This window comes from Phytophthora cinnamomi (assembly GCF_018691715.1).
Source record: "Phytophthora cinnamomi strain GKB4 chromosome Unknown Contig53, whole genome shotgun sequence".
Classification (NCBI taxonomy): Eukaryota; Oomycota; class Peronosporomycetes; order Peronosporales; family Peronosporaceae; genus Phytophthora; species Phytophthora cinnamomi.
Window position 1 is genome coordinate 2660943 of NW_027150986.1, and position 19847 is coordinate 2680789.

Sequence of the window (19847 nt, forward strand, 5' to 3'; positions counted from 1 at the left end):
AGGTTTACATATATGTACTTACCCTACTAAAGTACTTACCCTACTAGAGTACTTACCCTACACGCACTATCTCCTACTCAAATCGGAAAGTGTGCAGCATGTCTACAACGGCGTCGAGGCTGATGCGCTCGTTGGGATCGTAGCAGCACATGTGCTGGATTATACTCCACTGGAGATCGGTAATCGTCTTGGGACGAGACGGCAGAGCTTTCCGCTTGGTAAGGTGAAACTTCACCACCGGATCCGGCAAATTGCCCCACGGGCGTCTTCCGCTGATCAGCTCAAGAATGCACATTCCAAACCCGTAGACGTCTGACAACTCCGTGGGTTCTGCGCCCTCGAGGAATTCAGGAGCCTTCCAATCCACTGCGCCCGCGTTGGCGTGGATGGGGGGGAGTCGGCCCATACCAGAACGCTTCAGGACGCTCATGCCAAAGCCGCCGAGTTTGATGGTCTTGCCGTCCGTGCCGACCATGAACTTGCGTCCCTTCAGATTGCAGTGGACAAGTCCGCGTTCGTGCAAATACTTCAGTGCGATTCCCGCCTGGGTCAGGCATTGCATGACATCAGCGGGATCGCCACCTTTCTCTTCGTAGTTGTAGTCTGGTCTAGCACATGCCAGCTCCTTCATACGAGAGCTCAAGGAGGTCGACTCGGCGGGTTCGCAGACGAAGAAGGGTGTCCCGACGTGGCAAGCTCCGTAGAGATGAACCACGTTCTGGTGCTTTAGCATAAACCAATGATCCGCCTCACGCCTAAACAACTCCATCGCGTCTCCGTCATCATCGTTGCTTGTGGGCGGCAAACCTCCCGTTGGTGGAGGGCTCGTTGGAGCGTGCGTCTCCAGGATCTTCACGACAACATCTGTATTGAACCATTTGCCATAGTACACATCTGCAAAACCGCCCTGAGCGATGCGCCTCCCCAGTACTACCTCGTAGGGAGGGATGAACCAGCGAGGAACCACCTCGCCACCGCCTCCTACTGCATCCAACACTGCAATCGCCTGCGCCATTGCCACCAGAACAGAGTTGGGGTAGGAGCTTCGGCGTTTGTGTAGCTCGAACTGAAGAAGCATCTGCGCTTCTAGTCTAGTCTTGGGGTCACTCAGCTCCCGCTTTAACTCTTCCGCGTTTTGAAGACATGTTTTAAAAGCACGGAGCTGCTCCCGTCGAGCCTTGTTCCATCTGAGATGCCAATCATGGATGTCTTGAGTGTCGTCCTGAAAGTCAGCGGCAATATCAATGGATTCGGACGCGCCTTCGTGAATGTCCGCAAGAGTTACGTGAGTAGGAGCTGACGCAGAGGTAGCACGTAGTTCAGCTAGAGTCAGAAGACGATCGATTTCATGATGGAAGATTGCGACATTCTGGGCTGCTGCGCGTGAAGCGCAGAAGCTGGCAACCATGCTGGTGCTGGATTGCTCTTTTCCGAGATCATCCAGTGTCAGTAGGTCGTACAACACATTCCGACTATCCACGAATACGCTGGCAACTATGCTGCTGCTTGTCAGATGGTCGTAGAGCATATCCAGAATGCCCACGAATCCTTCCATTACGGTCGTGGCCTCCTTGATATTTTCACGCAATTGTAACTGTGCGCGTAGATCTTTTAGACGATCAATCACGTGTTGGAGCATCATTTCGTTGGTCTCTGGTACTTCCTTGAACTTTCGCTCCAGGTGGGGCATTGCCTTCGCAACGCTCACGTTCATCCTTGGCAGGATGAAGTCGTCAATATCTTTCGGAAGGACGTAAACGTCATGTTCACCACTTCTTGACTCGTCGACACCGGAGCTCACGTCCACAGGAACTTCATTTCGGAAGAAGAAACTGAAGCTCTAACAAACGTTTGCAGCTGATGCACAACGTACCACATACTGGGTCTCCTTTTAGGTGTCCTCGCACACATCCATTGAATTAAGTCCCATTCGGGTTCGTTCAAAAACAGAGGGATTTCCAGTGGCAACACAAGCACCTTTTCGTCACTATACATGGATACCCATTGTCGAGTATTGTAAATGGCCAACCCAAACGCAAAGATGTCGCTTGCCACACTCCACGTCAGTGCATGCAGCTTGTGCTGGTTACTGTCATCGTTTCCGTCTGCAGCTGCCAAAGCCGCCGAGCTATTCGAGACGCCACGTTTTAACGAAGCCGACGACTGCCTTTTTAGAGGAACCAGCCCCAGTCCGGTGAGCATACCCTTCGATGTGACGTGGTGACGAGCCAATAGTCTACTATCATCAAAGTTCTTGTATCCAAGCTCGCGTTCATGCAGGTACTGAAGTCCAAGGGCCCAACCGAGCAATGGCTCCCACGACTGTGCATTTGCGCGGTTTGAAACCAAAGGCTCCGCCGGCTCATGCACGACGAACGGTTCATTGCCGATATGACACGCGCCGAGCATTTTGACTACGTGGGGGTGATTGAGATCCGCCCACACTGTTGCCTGGCGCAGACACGCTTCTTCCTCCTCCTCCCAGCTCCTAGGATCTCCCGACTCCGTCGGCAAGACCTCTCCAGTCAAGCACTTGCTCACTCGAACTGCATCCAAGTAGTAGATCCCATTCTCACACAGCAGGTCGTTCGGGGACAAGAACCAACTGGGTGGATCCCCCACCAACACAATCCCCGAGTGGCGCGTCACCTCATTGTACACGTCCGACATGACGTCCAGCTCCTCGGGTGTGAGGATGTCCCAGTACGTCGTCACGTCATGCTTCAGCAACGTCAACAGCTCCATCTGCTGCGTCTCGTCGCCCATGGCCTCCAGTAGGCGCAGCTCGTCACCAAGAATCTGCTGGAACAGGAGCACGCGCTCCTGGCGCTCGGAGTTAAGCTGCTCGCGCCACTGCGTGACCTCTTGCGTCTTCTCGATCCCCATAACCTCCATGTACGACTCCACTACGCGCCCGAAACGCAGCAGGATGTTCACAACGCGTCCGGTCTCCGCCAACTTGAGCAACTCGCGCGCCTCAGCCTCGTAGGCACTTAACTTACCTTTGAGGTTCAAGCCCCGACGACACGTGGGGTGGTTGAACACGAAGTCGTTGCGAAGAGCAATTAAGTAGTCCCCGAGTCGGTCGCGCGTCTTGATGAGTTTCTGCGGGCGGTTATCGCGGTGCCAGCGATTTTCGCGTGACGAAATCCTCCGATCACGTTGAGGAATTTGATCCGGGTCGCGATCCCTTCTTGTTTCTTCACCTCCTTGGGCGTTAGCACCGGTATCATGATCCGGGGGCCAGTTCTTCAGTATGTTTACCACAGTGCTGATGTTAATCCGATGTCGGGGGTCGAAGCGACACATTCGCTTTATTAAACGCCACGCATTGTCACTTAGTTCCTTTGGACGTGGTGGTAGAAACTTTTTCTCAGCAACGTTGTATTTCACCATTTTCGCCGGAAGATCCCCCCAGGGAGGCCGTAGAGAGGCCGCTTCATAAATGCACATGCCAAATGAAAAAATGTCTGATTCTCGGGTCGGTCGATCACCCAAAAGGCACTCAGGGGCTTTCCAGGGAAACGCACCCAATGCACCATGTTGCGTGGCTTCGGTATTGTTCAAGAAAACACTTAATCCAAAATCAGCAATCTTGGTAATTGCAGTGCTGGTGTCCGCCGGTAGACAGACAAGAATATTGTTTCCTTTTAGATCTGCGTGGGCAATTCCCTGGCCGTGCAGGTATTCCAACCCCAAAGCAGTTTGTAGTAAGCACTCCCACAATCTGGAACCACCATTTTTTTTCTTTAAAAATCAGGTAGAGTACCTCCAGCCGCTTGTTCGCATACGAAATATTGTCGTCTCACGTAGTTTACACCATTCAAGTGAATCAAATGCTTGTGATTTAGCATGAACCACAATTTTGCTTCGCGAATGAACTTGCTTCCCGTTGCTTCTTTTGTATGGTCGGTCAGTGCTTGCTTCACAACAACGCTTGTACCAAACCACCTTGCCCTGTACACGGAGCCAAAAGATCCCCTGCCAATCGCATTTTGTCGCCGAACCTCTTCTACTGGAATGATGAACGCTAAGCGGTCTTCATAAGCTATTGATAAAGGTTCAATCAGCGGGGTTCTCCAGCGATGCAGTTCTGTAGACTTCAATATGCCTGAGCTTTTCGAGATCAAGCTATCAATCTCTTGCTGGAAGTCGCTGATCCAGCTAGAAGTTGTTGACCAGTTGTCCATTGACGGTGCAGAGTCGAAAATCTCAGTGACACTTTCCAAGACATTTCGCAAATTTGAAAGAAGCAGGCCATACGTATCCATCAGTTCCAAGGGCAAAGGTCTAGAACACGCTGCAAACTGTTTGTACAAATCTGTCACTCGATTGTGTATTGGGCGAAATTGTTTACTCAAATCTGCCACGTCGAGCATTGGGTATTCATTAGGATCTGGGTTGCATAACTTGTCAGTTTCTGCCAATAATTCTGGGATCGAATGTTCGCAATTCCGACAAAGAAAGTATCGATGTCGACCAACTGTTCAAGGGGTTTGAGAGTTGCTTCCGCCTGCGCGCACTTTGGTTTGCACTCATACAATTCTGCGCCTTGCTTATTCAGCTCATGTTGTTCCTCATCGAGCTCTTTCATCCTCAGCACAATATCATCCATTCCACTGTTCAGGGCTCCCTTCCATAACGCCTGTATCAAATTCCACTCGTCCACAGTTAAGAAGGTGGGCTTACCAGATGGAAGAACCCTATCGATAGATTCAAGGCTATATTGCCCACGACAGTGTGCCAGACTTACGAAAACCACGCGTCCAAATGATGAAACATCGGCAAGAAACTGTGGATGATTGGGTTCGCTGTAGGCATTGACAGCGCAGTGGGCGCTTCCTAATTTCGTGTTTGTTTCCATGTCTTCTTTGGTTTTGACCTGTTCCATCCCCATGCCGCTCAATACCCCACGCTTTTCTGCTTTTATATAGCCGAACGTTGCTCCAGCCAAATTGCTACAAGCAAAACCACGTCGATGCGCATGCTGCAAACCCAGCGCGCAATCTCGAAAAAAGGCCCATGTTGGTGGTCCTGGACAGTCTTCTTCGTGCAAAACAAACGAGGAGCCAACATGACGCGCTCCGTAGAATCTTCTCACATGTGGATGGTGCAGAGTTGTCCACACTGCTACCTGCCTCAAGCATATTTCCTCTAGAGATTTCACGGACTTGTCGGACCTCAGCTCTCGTTCAGAAACGAAAGATTTCACCGAATTGTCAGGATACGAAGTCATGAACCAAGGCGGTATTTCGCCAATTACCACACCAGCTTGTCGTACTAACTTGTCAAAAGCATCGGAGATCACATCAAGTTCGCGAGATGTGAACGCGGAGCTGTACTTTTCTATGCCATGCTTCATCAGTGTCAGCACTTCCAGTTGCTCGTCGATACCCGCCATTTCCATCGTCAAATTTATCCACGAGGTCTCATAAAAGTCCATGCGCCTTTCGCGCTCCATTCTCAGCGCTTGACGCCATTCGTGCTTGGTGTCGGCACTGTTGATGTTAAGGATCTGGAGGGAAGTGTCGACTCCTCCTTCCAGCAGCTGCATGACACGCCCCGTATCGGCTAGTTTAACCAGCAATCTTTGCTCGGTCTCGTAGTCGCCAATACGTTCGAGCAGTGTCTTTGCCCACCCTGCAATCGGCTTGTCATTCTTCACGCGACGTGCGTTTTCCAGCAGTTTGGATACGAGATCATCCCCAAGGTCGGGAGACCGAACCGAGGGCTTCCTGGAAGAAGACCAGCGGCGGCTACTTGTACGCAGGGGGTCAACAAGCTGGCTCCACCACAACAACGGCGTGCGGCCATCGCTCATTCTCGCTCGTCCACGTCTTGGGGGTCGATTTTGCGTCGACGAGGGGGGTATGAAGAATGAGTCTGGCAGCTCGACTCGCCCCACTGACTTCTGGTAAGTTACGATCTTGACCGATACAATTTTGCCCCCCCCCCCCAGAAGTCGTCCCGACCCACGTCTGACCGTAAGGCGCCCATGAATGTAGCGCTTCCAGTTGCCTGCCGGAGTTTGGACGGGAAGCGCTGTCTATTCCGTTTGGATGGTGCAGTAACGCATGATCAAGCGCTCGGGTTGCTCGGCCAAATTGATCTCGTGGCGGGTGCCACCGCCTTCCTTGGGTGCAGGTGAATCACGCTCTCACAGCTTTCTGAACTCTACGTATGTATATGCAGTCGTCATTTCTACTGGGACCCGTGTAGATTCAAGACAATGACATGTATTTAGTCGTGCTGGGTTTTGGCAAGAATTCAGTAACGCTATGAAAGGCTCGAGTCGACATGTATCGACGTCGAGTGTAGCACGTCTTGTTGGTGGTGTGGTCTCAACTTAGTTGAGAGTGCCGGACACAGCGCCTATCTTGGTGGTGGCAGTTCCCGCGGCGCTCTTCAAGTAGCACACAGGCTGTCCGGGGTTGTTGTTGATGTACGTGTAGGCCTTGCATCCCGAAGTGCTGGCACAAGCGTCGCAGCAAAGTGACGGGAGGCTCACGTAGACTGTCTTAATATCGTTTCCGTAGAAGTCCTTGTCGGTGAGTTGCTTGGAGCACTTGGTCGGCGGCTGGATACACTGGTAGTAGTTGTCGTTCCATGGCTGGCAGTAGTACCCACTTGGGCAGCACGTAGCTCCCGCACTGGAGCCACAGGGACCGTATGCTGCCGTGGTGCAGGTGGACGACGTCGGCGTTGGCGCCGGCGTTGATGTCGGAGTGGGTGTTGGCGTCGTTGGAGTTGTGGTCGTCACAATGCCAGAGACCGCTCCAACAGAGGTCTTCTTGGTGCCCGTTCCGCTCTTGAGGTAGCACGCCGGTTGGCCCGGGTTGCTGTTGACGAACGTGTAGGCCTTGCAGCCCGATGTCTCGCTGCAGCGCGTGCAGCAGTCGCCAGGCTGAATGCCGTAGATGGTCTGGATGTCGTCACCGTAGAAGTCGGTATTTGGGAACTGCTGCGTGCACTTGGCGGGGAGGTCGAGGCACTGGTAGTAGTTGGTGTTCCACGGCTGGCAATACTGGTTGGCTGGGCAGCAGCTCACACCAGCGGCATCCGAGCCGCAGCTGCCGAACGAGGCGGTGGAGCAGGCAGCGGACGAGACGGCAAAAAGACCAGCGAAGACGACGGTAATGCGAGCGAGCATTGTCTTGAAAAGCCCTTGGATGAATAGAAGGAGGATATTGATCTGTTGCGTTGAGCGCAAATGGAGAAGTGAGAGACCTGATGCAGGTCCTAGTCGACAAGTCCGCAATGCTAGCACTACGCTCGCCAATGATTTCTACCTCGGTCAACCAACTTCAAGCAAAGTAGTTTTGCTGTTTGTTTGTCTGGGTTGGCCAACTTCAACATGTCACCAGCAAAATATTTTTGCTGTTTGTATCCATAATAAAATGATTGGAGCAAAGAGAGCTAATTTTTACTGTTGAATTGGTAGAATTAATTCAATACAGCTGCACCCAGTTTTCCGCCGTTGAGAATGAATTTACCGGTGTTCACAAAGCCGCAGCTTAGGGGCCCAAGCAAAATCCACTATGGCAACTGAGGAGGTGTATAGCCAAAGTGCACGATGGCCGCTTGGCGACCAAGCCAAGGGTGGGCTAAGCTTCGGTGAGTCTGAGTTGCGCGGTTGCTTCAATGCTCGCTTGGCGTCGTCGTAAGTGAAAAATTGGGAAGGGGAACGCAACACCGGTGCGGCTGCGCTGGGCTTTTAGACGGGGCGTCGGTGACTTTGACACGCCCAACACACTCAGACGCTCTGTTATCAGATCGACGGTGTTGGCGATGACAGCCTTCAAGGTGACAGCCATCGCGGGTGTCAAGGAGACCACAATGTGGGCACTGCTGAAGGACGCAAGCAGCAGTGATTGTCCGTTCGCGAAGTCAAAGGCTCGGTGTGGAGATTTCGAGTGCTTGTGATACGAGCACAAGTCGTGCATCATGCACATGCACGGTGCATGTTGCTAAAAACTGTGACGTGTTGCGTCACATCGTCAGATCGCAAGGAAGTTGATGCCAGAGATAGCCAGGCAAAGTCATGCTAACATCTAGATTTTACTGTAGTGCTGCAGTTCTCGTGGCTTGGTATCCGCTCGTTAGTGCAAATGGTTCCAGAGACTGCAAAGTCGCTCCGTGGAATTGATGAGCCCACGGAGCAACGCTAACAAACTAGTAACGACGAGGAATTTGGCGTGGAGCTATCAATCTTGCACCTCGTTCGCTCGCGAAGGCATCGTCCATCTCGTCACCCACCAGGGAGAATGGCCAAGATCGCTTTTGTCGCTGCTTTGTCAATGGTACTGTCCGCTGCTGCGGTAGATACTGTATGTGTTGTAACGCGAACGGCGACAGTTGCAGAGACTCGGCAGTGGCGTATTGGCAAACGGTATTGCTGCCAGGACAACCTGTACTGCATGTCTTGGAATGCAAACCATTACCAGTGTCTTCCGCTGCCGAACCAGTGTGCGCGACAGTTTACCAACTATGATAAGGCGGTGACATCAAGATAGTCTACGGGCTCCAACCAGGCTTAGCTACCGACGGCTGTCTTGCCTACACTATCGTGAAAAATTACTCCGAGACGTCGGCTGAAGGTGGGCATGGGCAGCCCACGTACTACCACCGGCATCATCTCGGCGGTTATTGATAGCTACACCAGCGATCAGGACAATACACCGAAACTACGCCAATTCCTGGCGGAGATGGCGAACAACACGGGTGAACAAGCAGACCCAATAATACGTGGTCGAGAAGTTTGCCCAGGACAACGCAACGAGTAACAAGCTTTTTTCATATTTAAAATATGTGGTATGTTCGGACAGCAATGTGCATGCGAAATCTAAAATCTTCGAAACGTTTCACTATATTTTGTAAAGAGATCCTCTTCTTTAGCTAGTGAAATGTTCACTACAGTGTAAGGTTCCAAACACAACACGAACCAGAGCCGAACCTAAATCGCAAGTGTAGGGAACGAATCTTCGACCTAAAACCATCCTGGCTGCAGAATCAGATTGTATCATCAGGGCGAGCACCCACCACCGCAACTTTGGCAGGCAGCAGCTGAAGGGGCTATCAGCTATAATAGTGCGCTTGTTTAACTTTTAAATTACTTTTAAGTAATTTAACTGTATGAATACGCCTAGCTTGTGGAAGTAGTGACGAGTTTAAATTTTAAAAAGATTGCTCGACGCACCGAAGTGCATACAACAAGTAGGTTGCACCTCAAGTTGTACAGTACTTGCAAGAAGTACGAGTCAGATTTGTAGCATAGTGGTGCATTCTCGACCATTTTCTCCCTCCACTCCCGTAGAGTTCGGTCTGCCAGTTGGAGCGATGGAACTTTGCCTGTGTCATATGCAGAACCATTTGTTGGATTTCGGGTCGTCTTAGACGAGTTTTTGGCGTTCGCACGCGCCGGGAAAACCTCTTTATATTAATGAGCTAGCCGGATTTTCAAGTCGGTGTGCCCTTAGTAGTATAAAGTCGGCAGCGGTTGCACCTGCAGTAACCAATACTTACGACTAGGTGATATCCACATGGCTCTGCTTGTGCAGAGGAGTCCTCTCGTCCCAGCTCTCCCAGGTCGCTAGGTCAGCATAGCATGTGGTGCCAAACGCGTTCTGGTACTCGTGAGCGGACACTCTCGAATTTACCTCTTAGCCCCCAAGCGCGCTACTCTCCTACCAGTCTAAAGCCACAATGCGCACTTTGACTGTCGCCGCCACTGCTATCGCTGTGTTCGCCGTACTGTCCGATGCTGGGTGCCCCAACACTAGTTTCGGCAAGTGCGGAGATGTCAATTCGCCCGAGTGCTGCACGGACGGGAACTACTGCATGCCCTGGACCTCGAGCTACTACCAGTGCTTGCCCCTGCCTTCGCAGTGCGCTCGCCAATTCACTGGCTACGACTTCTACGGTGGCGATATCAAGACTGTGTACGGTTTGCAGCCGGGTGACTGCTGCGCGACGTGTTTGTCGACTAGTGGTTGTTTGGCGTACACTTTCTTCAACGAGTACCAGGGCTCGACCGCGTGTTTCCTGAAGGCGGGTATGGGCCAGCCGAGAAAGGTTGCAGGAGCTATCTCGGCCGTTGTCGACGGCTACACTAGCGACCAAGACCACACCCCAAAGCGCCGTCTCCAAGGCAATGAGCCTCGCTTCGAGATCCCGGAGCTTTCCTAATCCGTTGACAAATTCGTGTGAGCTGGGAAGTCTACACCGATCCAGCGTCCAGAAAGATCAGCGATTTACTCCATCAGAATCCGTACGTAGTGGTAATTTGGGTGAAGCTCACAATACAATTTGTATGGCATCAATACTGTACACGGAGGTACGAAGGCGTGAAAGCTAAAACTCAAGCTCTACATGTACTGTTCAAATTCTCAATCAGGATCAGTGTTGGATAGGCGATAATCCTTGATGTTCACTGGTGTCACGTTGACCGCACCGTATCACTGGTGTCATGGTCCACACCAGCCCTTGCTCAAGGAAGGCTGTGGCAGCCACACAATGCATGCCATAAGATCAATTTGGCCGAGCAACCGGAGCGGTGCTCCCAAACGGAACCCACACCGCGCCTTCTAGGCTGCAGCCACACGCAAGCTCCTCCGCCTAATTCGGACACCAGATACCGACATGTCTTCGCCTGTAGGAAGCCATTGTCTGCGCTAGTGCCTCCTGCTGTACGTACGACTGCAAAGCGGACGCCAAATAAATACGTGACACCCTCCAGCAGGCACGATTGAAGGCTACTTTGCCGCAAGTCCAACCAAATCCGGCAACACTCACGCGAACGAATCCAGGCTCGCACGACGTCCTTCAAACACTCGCCACTCCGGCAGACCAGTCCGCTATAGTAACGCCCGCCCGCCAACCAAACCCGTCCCGAATCCCCCACGCGACACACTCCAATGCAGGCTGCAGCGAACTGCACGTATTAATACTGCGCTGGGCACCTTCAAACATGCCGCCGCTAATAATGCACGGTGATGGTGAGCAGATCGCCACTCTGCCATTTGCAGCGCCCACCTCACAAGCTCCTCACTTGTCCCCGCCCACCACTTTCTAAGAATGAAGATCCCCACCGCCACGTTCCTCTTCGCAGCCTCCGCCTCCACGATCTCCGCTGCGTGCGAGGCCGCTGCTTTCGCGCCGTGCGGCTCTGACAGCGGTATCACCTGCTGCCCGGACGGCTACTACTGCCAGCCCTGGGACTCCACTTTCTACCAGTGCGTGCAGCCGCCGACCCAGTGCCCGCAGCAGCTCACCAACATCGACTTGTGCGGGAACGACATCAAGACGGTGTACGGCATCCAGCCGAGTGACTGCTGCTCGCAGTGTGCCGAGGCGGCTGGGTGCGTTGCCTACACTTTCGTGAACAGCAACCCAGGTTCGCCGGCGTGTTACCTAAAGAGCGCTACTGGCGAACCTCGTGCATCGACCGGTGCCGTGTCCAGCATTTTAGCCACGAGCACCAATACGACAGTATCACCCGTGGCCAACACGACGGCACCCGCTGCCACGACCGCCACGCCAGTCTCCAACGAGACGGAGTCGACGCCACCCCCTTCGCCTGCAAACAACTGCTTAGTTGGCGTCAACGAGCAGTGCGGCAGCAGCCAAGGCGTGACGTGCTGTCCGGACGGCTACTATTGCCAGCCGTGGAGCTCCGACTACTATCAGTGCATCACACCTCCGTCCAAGTGCTCGCACCAGGAAACGGACGTTGACTACAACGGCAACGACATCAAGACAGTTTTCGTGAATCAGCCGTCGCTGTGCTGCGACGAGTGCGCGGTCACGGAGGGCTGCACGGCGTACACATACATCAACAGCAACCCGGGACAGCCCGTGTGCTACCTGAAGAGCGGCAGCAACGTGCCCCAACCGTTGGTCGGTGCTGTATCGGGTCGGCTTAACTAAGTTGGCTGGAAGTGCGTTTGAATGGGTCTTGTAGTGCTCTTCACAGAGATTATCGTAAAAAAAAATACTCGTGGCACTGTTGGCTCAAGTTTGTTCTGCGCGGAATAAGTGATTCGCTCTGTACATACTTTTGATCCAGTATTAATAATGGCCCGGTATTAATGGGGGGACCAACTAACTTTCTACCTCGGTGCTGAGATGCTGATCAGTCACTAGCCTTCGCCACGGAGTTCGTACCTGTGCAAACGTTGAACTCGAAATATTTGGCAAGGCTAGGAATCAAGCATTCTGACAACCCCGCCTGCATTATCGGTTGCAAACTGCGCTACCCATGCGGCTGCGCGCTCCTCAAAGCAATGGATGACACGGATGACAGTGCGATTGCCATTACGCTGGATTTTGACGCATGGGTGGGCCGAGGCATCACTGTGGTTGCGATCCCAACACTTAGGCCAAGGAATGAGTGCCTGGCCAAATGCCAGGCAATCGACCTTCTCACTTCCTGACTTGCCTCCAACGCAACAGACCAAGCCCCCACTCCATCCACGAGTTGCTCCAAGCAATGCTCGCTCGCATTACCATCGCCTTCGCCAGTGTTGCGGCTGTCGTTGCAGGCGACTGCGCCACAGCCTCTTACGGAACCTGTGGTTCCGACGCAGCCGGCGTGAGTTGCTGCCCGACCAACCAGTACTGCCAGCCGTGGAACTCCGCCTACTACCAGTGCATTGACGTTCCCGCCGAGTGCACCGAGCAGTACCCAGATGTTGACTTCTACGGCGACGACCTTGCAACTGTGTACGGCCTCCAGCCTGGAGAGTGCTGCACGCGCTGCACCGAAACTTCCGGGTGCGTGGCTTACACGTTCGTGAACAGCAATCCCGGGCAAACAGCATGCTACCTCAAGAGCGGCACTGGCACCAAGACGACTTCTGTAGGCGCGGTCTCCGGTATTGTGACAACCAGCACGAACTCGACGACACCGACGCCAACTCCGACATCTACACCCACGCCTACTCCAACCCCAACGTCGACGGCTACTTCCACGCCGACACCGACTCCAACCTCCACATCGTCTACCTGCGCCACGGCAGCCTACGGGTCCTGCGGCTCCAGCACCGGGACCACCTGCTGCCCGAGCGGCTACTACTGCCAGCCGTGGAATGATAGCTACTATCAATGCATTCAACCGCCGTCCCAATGCACTTCGCAGCTGACGGACACGGATTACCCTGGCAACGACCTAGAGACGGTCTACGTGAGCCTCCCGTCACTCTGTTGTGATGCCTGCGCGAGCAAGACTGGATGCAAGGCATACACGTACATCAACAACAACCCCGGTGAACCCGTCTGCTATCTGAAGAGCGCGGTGGGCACCGCCACCACCAAGGTGGGTGCTGTCTCTGGTATCCTCAACTAAGTTGAGGTGGATCTCCGACGCAGCCGCGCCTGTGCTTCTTCTGGATGACACCCTCCAAGCGCTCGTTCAAGCGTTCGAAGCCATTTTTTGTAGCTCAACGGATTTTAATCACGACCGTACTAAGTGCTTCAGAAGCACTAGCATTCCAGGCTTGTAACAAATTCGATTCACTCATACTGAAAAACCATCATTTGGAAGCAGTGACACCAGATTAAACGCTCGTCGCGGTATACGAACGTCACCGTGACTCGAATCCTGGTAGCTGTCACTAGGTTGGCTTGCACTTTCGTGGCCTCTCACGGTAACGCACACTATTTGTGCTTCGAACGTTTGAGTCGTGTCTTCTACGAGGGCATTCAGCAGCGACGCCACAGCAGATGGAGCGTGGAACTGAGCACTTGACGAAGAACTCGGAGGTCCCTTGGTCTCACAAACCTCTATTAGATCCCGAGCCTCGATGTTACCCAACATTTCCATGATTGCTTGGTTATCCATATCAACCTGCAATCGCTCGTTTCGCGAATCCCGCATAATTATCGAAAAACTGCGATATCTCCAGTTGCACGGGGCATCAATAGAACTTCCACGACGCGCTTTGCATTTATTTGCGCAGGTAATGTAGCGCGGCAATATGCTTTTGCGTTGGCAAGGGAGCTCAGGTAGCGCCTGATCACATCCAGTACAATAGCGTTCCGTTAAACGCGGGGCAAACGTCGCGAAGACACTCGATTCGTGACCAATATGTCGACCCAAATGCACCTGCTCGACACGGACATTTTGCAAAGTAGCTTGGCCCTCAAACACAGATGCTTGTAATTCTTCCAAAGTAGCAAACGTTGCTCGTCCTCCAGCATTCAAAGTGATATTTTGTAGCGGTGCTCCAACACCGGCAATATTATTTTCCAATGCGATCGACTCTGGGTCATCTACTTCCAGCAGCCGAAAACTCGTGTGCGGTGTTGTGTTTGCCAACAGCCGGTTAGATAGAGCTTGCAAACTCACCACGATACCATCGATTTCAATAGCGCTGCGGTGCTCCACCAATCGCGTTATGAACCGTTTTTCGGCATGCTGGTCCCAAAGGTTCAGTGTCATCGTGTCTCTAGCAGTATCATACATGATGAGCTCACACAGCAGCACGCCATCCATCTCCGAGGCAAAACCCGTTCCACCTCCACTAACCCCGTCCGTAGCATCCTTCGGAGGCCGCAGCTTGCAGACAACCGACGCGACCATGTTCTCCCTTAAGTCCTTGATCGTCGATCTATTCCTCCTCTTCTTGGCAGTCGACGTGGACAGCGACCCTTTTTCCTCTCCAATAAACTCGCGACAATGCTGCTTGTACCACTCAATCATCGGATATAAATCCTTCAGCGGGACGTCCTGCACACTAAAGTATCGGTCCTTCCGGTACAGTAACTGCGCCGTCGACGACGTCGCGGCCTCGTCGGTGCGCAGGACGAACTGCGCCTCCACGTTGCCCCGGTACGCCTTAACGCGGCAGAAGGAGAACAGCACAATGTCCCCCACTCTGATCGCTGCATCTGCGCTGGACAAGCGCATGAGGTCCGAGTCCCCGTCCGATTCAGCCGAGGACGCCGCCGACTGTACCAGCGTGGGCGGGGTCTCCCCCCAGCACGTGACCTTGAAGAACTGGCGACTGGCGTCGCCCACATGCAAAACGTGACACGGCCGCACTCGCTGGCGCGCGACCAACACTCTCTTGCCTGTAGCTACCTGCTGCACGGCCGCGATGAAGCGCACGCTGCGCCCGACATGCGCCGCTGCGTCGGCCAGCGCGATAGTGTCCATTCTCCTCTGCTCGTCGCTGATAGGCTGTTTATCGTAGTTGAAGTTCCCCTCTTTTCAGCCAATCACCGAAGTGAAGGTAAAGATCCGCACTCGACCAATCAGAGCGGGTCCTCGTTCCACGCCAGTCTGATTCTCGTCACTCCACTTCAAGCCCCCTCTCGATCCCCTCGCTTATAACCTACACTGAGTATGATCCGAGGCGCCAGCACCGACGTCGCACCGCTGCACGCGGCCGTGGACCTCGTATACACCACCGACGCGTCGTGCCGCACGGTCACGGGGCTCCCGAGCTCCAGCGACGCGCTGGCCTCGCGCCTCTTGCCGGCGGGCGCGGCCTTCCGCGGCAACATGCAGCTGTCCAAGGCCGCCAGCGGCGACGGCTGCGCGCTGTACCTGACGGTGAAGGGCGCGGTGTCGCCTGTCGCCACCGACTTCCGTGACGCCTTCGACGTGTCTCGCTCCGTGCACCAGCAGCTGACGGAGCTGCTGAGCGCCAAGGGCCTGGAGAACGTCGCGCTCGCTCGCGCCGCGGTGGCGCTGGACGGCGACAAGCTGCTGTCCGTGTCGCTGCAGGGCGAGGACTCCAGTACCGCGCCTGAGAGCGTGCTGATGGTGCAGCAAGGGGCGTGCACGGAGCTGCTGGCGGCACTGCAGAGCGCAGAAGGCGTCGAGAATCTGCTGCCGAGCCAGGTGCAGACCAGCGCGTTGGACGTCACCAAGCAGACAGGAGCTGACGGGTTGGCGGACTGCGCCGTGGACCTGGAAGTGGCGGGGGTCGCCCCGCGTCTTACTGCGGACGCCGAGGCGTTCCAGCTGCTCAAGGCTGTGGATGAGAAGATGGAGACTTTCTTCGCTGGACAAGTGAGCGCGACGCTCGCGAGCGCCAATGTGCGACTTCAAGTGGCGTCGACTGAAGAGAGTGCGACGCAGACGTTGGCCGCGGAGTCGGCAAGTGTGAAGGCCACTCCGTCGGCGGATTTGACGTTCAACCCACCGTCGTACGGGGAGGCGCTGGGCATCTTTGCTCTGGTCGCCGTGCTCATAGCCATGATGATGGGGGTGATGGTTCAGAAGAAGCGCAATGACCGGCGTTGTCGTGAACGCTATGAGCGCGCGAACCGCGCCGCGCAGATCCGCCGTGTGTCGATCCGGATGAGTCAGTATGACCGAGAGGAGGACCTCGACAATGACAATGAGGGCGAAGAGGATAGTCTGCTGTGAGCGAATGCATGCAACGACGTCGTTTAAGCTGCGCGACGCAGCCACTAGCGGCAACTTTTATGAAGCCAGATAACTCGCCCAAAGGGCGAACCTAGTGTCGTTGAAATGCATGTGAAAGAACAGCAACAGCGGTGTTAATCAGAATATCGGCATTTTTGTGTTCATTCACGTCTTAGTTGTATCACGATGGCAGGCCATGAGTTCATTCTTCTTTGCGTGCAGAGTTAACGCTAAGCGTCACCATTTCGGCGGCTAAGATTGTTTCTTGGCCTTCTTCCTCTGGGGTGAATGTGCTCTGCTTGGTTCTTGTGTCTGCTGCATCGATAGCGTCGGTAGCGCTCGGGCTAACGCTTGCACTTGAATCTTCCACGTGAAATGCCTTGGTAACGACACCGGCTTGGGACATCTCGGTGTGATGGATGAGACTCGAAGATCCTCCCCATGGTGCTTTACAAGTCACAATCTCGCACTTGTACTCATCTGCTTCTTCTACGGCAGCTTTAGTCACGACACTTGACACGGTGTTGGATGTCGAGCTCCCACTCACCACGAGACACACCTGGCCATTTCGAATCATACCCCAATACTTCGAACGAAGCTGTCGTGAAGGACAAAGCAACCGTTAACTCGATTTACATATCTCAAGAAAGTGTCGAAGTATGAGCAACCACCAACCTGTTTGGGAACTTCGACACCGGTAACTTCATTATTGCTGGTCGATGTTTCAATATTTGATGCGGTTGGGCTGAGAGGGTGACCTGACATCACCACAGTTCCACGAGCACATAGCTTGCCGTTCTCCAGCTCCTTGTTCATCCATTCTACACAACAAGCACCACGTTAGGACGATCGGTGTCGCAAGACTTGAGGATAATCACCGACCTGTCTGGGCTGAGACCTCTTTCGAAAACTCCTTTTCACGACAGAGTATCGTCGTATTGGGCACAACGCACTTGATCCCTCCAAACCTACACAAATCGATTTAGTTTGACAAGTATCAGCTCGCGTTCCGAGGTACTCTTCTTACCAAAAGCTGAATCGAGCGTCACCAAAATTTTCTTGGTACTTGTCTAATTCCTCTTGGGTTTCAAATTCGCCAGATCCAGCGGCAAAAATCTGTTATAAAAGCTCATTAGACGACGAATATCAACGTCAAGCAAAATATTAATACGTACCACCCGAACTTGAGGTATAATTCGATTAAGCAGTTCCTGAAAGGCTGCCACTTGGGTGGAATAGAACTCTTGAGAGGGTTTAGCGTTAACAAAATCGCCGCAGATCACAGCGAAGGCTGGCCGCTGAGAATTGAGGACTTCAATAGCTTTCAGAAATGATTCTGCCTCGGTACCCCACGTAGAGCCTCCCCGGTTGTCACCTTCAGCCATAGCTGCAGCCCGACCGAGCTTGGGCCCGGATAGCTAGCAGAGAAGAAGTCACGAGCACGCACGCAGTTCCAGTTTAGTATATGTTCGTGTGAAAATGCGTGCGCAACTGACTAATCGTATCCGTTCCACGAACCTGCATAAAAGAGAAGGTGTCGCTCCACTGATTTTGAAGATCATGCGTGAAACCCACGTATCCACCGTTGCAGGCATACAAGCACCGACCAAGGCTAACTGAGCTGAAGAAGCGAGGGTACATTCCTGGAGACCAGCAGAACTTGGCGTTAGCACGAAAACTGCTACCAACCTAATTCGGCGTACTCACCTGGTAAGTGCAATATTTGCTTGCGTCGAAGAATATGCATTAGAATGCTTCTATCGCGTGCCGAAAGAGCTTTGACTTGTTTCTGCTGTTCGTCGCCGGTGAAGTCCAAAGGGTGGTGGGTATTCCTGGCCTTTTCCACGGTAGCAAGACTTTTTACTAGCGGAAGCAGGTCAGATCCGCAGAATTGTGAGGCAGGCTGTTTAGTTTGCATGTGATTCTCGAAATCAATCCCCTTGAAAAATGGGTGTGCTATTCATTGAAAAACATGTCAACATCAAGAGAGCCATAATACGTTAGAGACTTCTGCAAGACAGAAAAATATAGCGCAACAATGATCATCGTTACCTTTGACAGCACTCATGGCATTAATTTGCGTGCCTCCAAGACGAGCGGTAGTGTCTTTATTCAGCAATTTGCTGATTAAGTCCTTGGCTTCGTCCGAAAGATACTCCGGCACGTAGTAACTTCCATCTTGAACGCGCAGGAAGGTGAGATAGGCGCTGCCACCGCTAAACGGTGTCTCTCCTGTGAGGAGCTGATAGACGATGCAACCGAAGGCCCACATGTCGCTTGCGTAGGTCGGTTCCTTGTTGTCAATCGTCTCCGGGGGCATATACTCTGGCGTGCCCACAAAGTTCGGTCCGTTTAGCGCCGTGTCCGCTAGGTTTTTCGCGGTGCCAAAGTCGATGAGCTTCAGGTGCCCGCCCGAATTCTTGCAAACCACCATATTCTCCGGCTTCAAGTCGCGGTGCAGCACCTGGTTCGTGTGCATGTATTCCACGGCATTCACGACGTCGGCCAGGTAGAAACGCGCTAGACTTTCGTCCAGCGGGAGCTGGCGGCCTTCGTGCAGCAGGTGCGTGAGCAGCTCTCCGCCGTCCAGCAGCTCCAGCAAGAAGTACAGGTTGCTGTCGTCCTGGAACGTCTGGTACAGTCGGATGATGTTCGGGTGGCGCAGACGGTTGAGCACGTCCTTCTCCATGTTGATCTCATTGAAGATGTTCTGGTGGCGCAGTCGCAACCGCTTGATGCGCTGCTTCTCGATCACCTTGAGAGCGAACTGCTCGCCCGTGGCCTTGTGCTTGGCCTCGACGATGCGCGAGAAGTTGCCCTCTCCCAGGGGTTTGCCCTGCGCGAACTCGTCGATGCTCGGCTTCTCGGCCGCGTCCTTGGCTGAGCGGTACCAATGACACAACAACGCCACGACGACACGCACGCACAATACAAACCGTCAATCCATACTCCGTCATTGCAAAACGCATTCATCCTACAAAATCGCGGCGATATAGTAGCGAAGCAAGCTGCACGTACGGCTGATGGTCATAGTGGCCGCTGGTGGGTAGCTTGGAAACTGACCTTGGAGACCTTCGAGTACGACGCTTCAACCGGTTCTATCGGTGTGCGCCACGCCAGTCCGTTTCTAAATCTCGGTTAGAAACGGTGGCTATCTATAGCCCTTTTTTTATGCGTTACGGTAGCGCTGGGGAGGGGAGACGGAAAATAACTCAACAACCGACGAGCGCAGTGCGAGAACGCCGAGCCGCCGCCCCGCCACCCCGCGCCTCTCGTCGTCGCCAGGAAGCAGTAGCCCGCCCCGAGCCTCCGCACGTGCAGGTACGGCGCTCTCCCGCGTGTTTCCGCGCGTCGGCAGCCCGCCCGCGTCCTCCCGACGCCTTGGATACCTTTTTTCTCTCCTGTCGACTGCACGTCCGGCCACTTTCTCCGCCTTCTGCTTTTTAGCTGTTCGACGCGCGAGATTTGAGGC

General features: G+C 53.7%; 8 protein-coding genes across 9 annotated transcripts; 4 read left to right on the plus strand and 4 right to left on the minus strand.

Moving 5' to 3' along the window:
* Positions 1-73: 73 nt before the first annotated feature.
* Positions 74-3309, minus strand: IUM83_00774 (TKL protein kinase; the record flags this gene model as incomplete). Of its 2 annotated transcripts, XM_067924574.1 has the most annotated exons (2): positions 74-608; positions 2162-3309. In XM_067924574.1, the coding sequence occupies 2 exons, from the start codon at positions 3307-3309 to the stop codon at positions 74-76; spliced, it is 1683 nt and encodes a 560-aa protein (XP_067788456.1). The 2 variants fall into 2 exon arrangements, with proteins under 2 accessions (XP_067788456.1, XP_067788455.1); XM_067924573.1 differs by lacking the exon at positions 2162-3309 and having other exon boundaries at positions 74-631.
* A 3037-nt stretch (positions 3310-6346) lies between these two features.
* IUM83_00775 (cellulose binding elicitor lectin) lies at positions 6347-7150 on the minus strand (the record flags this gene model as incomplete). Its single annotated transcript, XM_067924575.1, has 1 exon — positions 6347-7150. One exon carries the CDS (start codon positions 7148-7150, stop codon positions 6347-6349), a length of 804 nt encoding a protein of 267 aa, XP_067788457.1.
* A 2552-nt stretch (positions 7151-9702) lies between these two features.
* Positions 9703-10185, plus strand: IUM83_00776 (Cellulose binding elicitor lectin; the record flags this gene model as incomplete). Its single annotated transcript, XM_067924576.1, has 1 exon — positions 9703-10185. One exon carries the CDS (start codon positions 9703-9705, stop codon positions 10183-10185), a length of 483 nt encoding a protein of 160 aa, XP_067788729.1.
* Positions 10186-11073: 888 nt separating this feature from the next.
* On the plus strand, positions 11074-11925 carry IUM83_00777 (putative CBEL-like protein; the record flags this gene model as incomplete). The annotated part of the gene is made up of 1 exon (XM_067924577.1): positions 11074-11925. One exon carries the CDS (start codon positions 11074-11076, stop codon positions 11923-11925), a length of 852 nt encoding a protein of 283 aa, XP_067788458.1.
* A 562-nt stretch (positions 11926-12487) lies between these two features.
* On the plus strand, positions 12488-13342 carry IUM83_00778 (cellulose binding elicitor lectin; the record flags this gene model as incomplete). Its single annotated transcript, XM_067924578.1, has 1 exon — positions 12488-13342. One exon carries the CDS (start codon positions 12488-12490, stop codon positions 13340-13342), a length of 855 nt encoding a protein of 284 aa, XP_067788743.1.
* Positions 13343-14321: 979 nt separating this feature from the next.
* Positions 14322-15154, minus strand: IUM83_00779 (Sugar fermentation stimulation protein; the record flags this gene model as incomplete). The annotated part of the gene is made up of 2 exons (XM_067924579.1): positions 14322-14331; positions 14400-15154. The coding sequence occupies 2 exons, from the start codon at positions 15152-15154 to the stop codon at positions 14322-14324; spliced, it is 765 nt and encodes a 254-aa protein (XP_067788459.1).
* Positions 15155-15343: 189 nt separating this feature from the next.
* Positions 15344-16375, plus strand: IUM83_00780 (uncharacterized protein; the record flags this gene model as incomplete). The annotated part of the gene is made up of 1 exon (XM_067924580.1): positions 15344-16375. The coding sequence occupies one exon, from the start codon at positions 15344-15346 to the stop codon at positions 16373-16375; it is 1032 nt and encodes a 343-aa protein (XP_067789323.1).
* A 202-nt stretch (positions 16376-16577) lies between these two features.
* IUM83_00781 (AGC protein kinase) lies at positions 16578-19406 on the minus strand (the record flags this gene model as incomplete). Its single annotated transcript, XM_067924581.1, has 9 exons — positions 16578-16973; positions 17051-17196; positions 17258-17343; positions 17403-17491; positions 17551-17793; positions 17894-18018; positions 18083-18331; positions 18428-19255; positions 19394-19406. The coding sequence occupies 9 exons, from the start codon at positions 19404-19406 to the stop codon at positions 16578-16580; spliced, it is 2175 nt and encodes a 724-aa protein (XP_067789102.1).
* Positions 19407-19847: the final 441 nt, after the last annotated feature.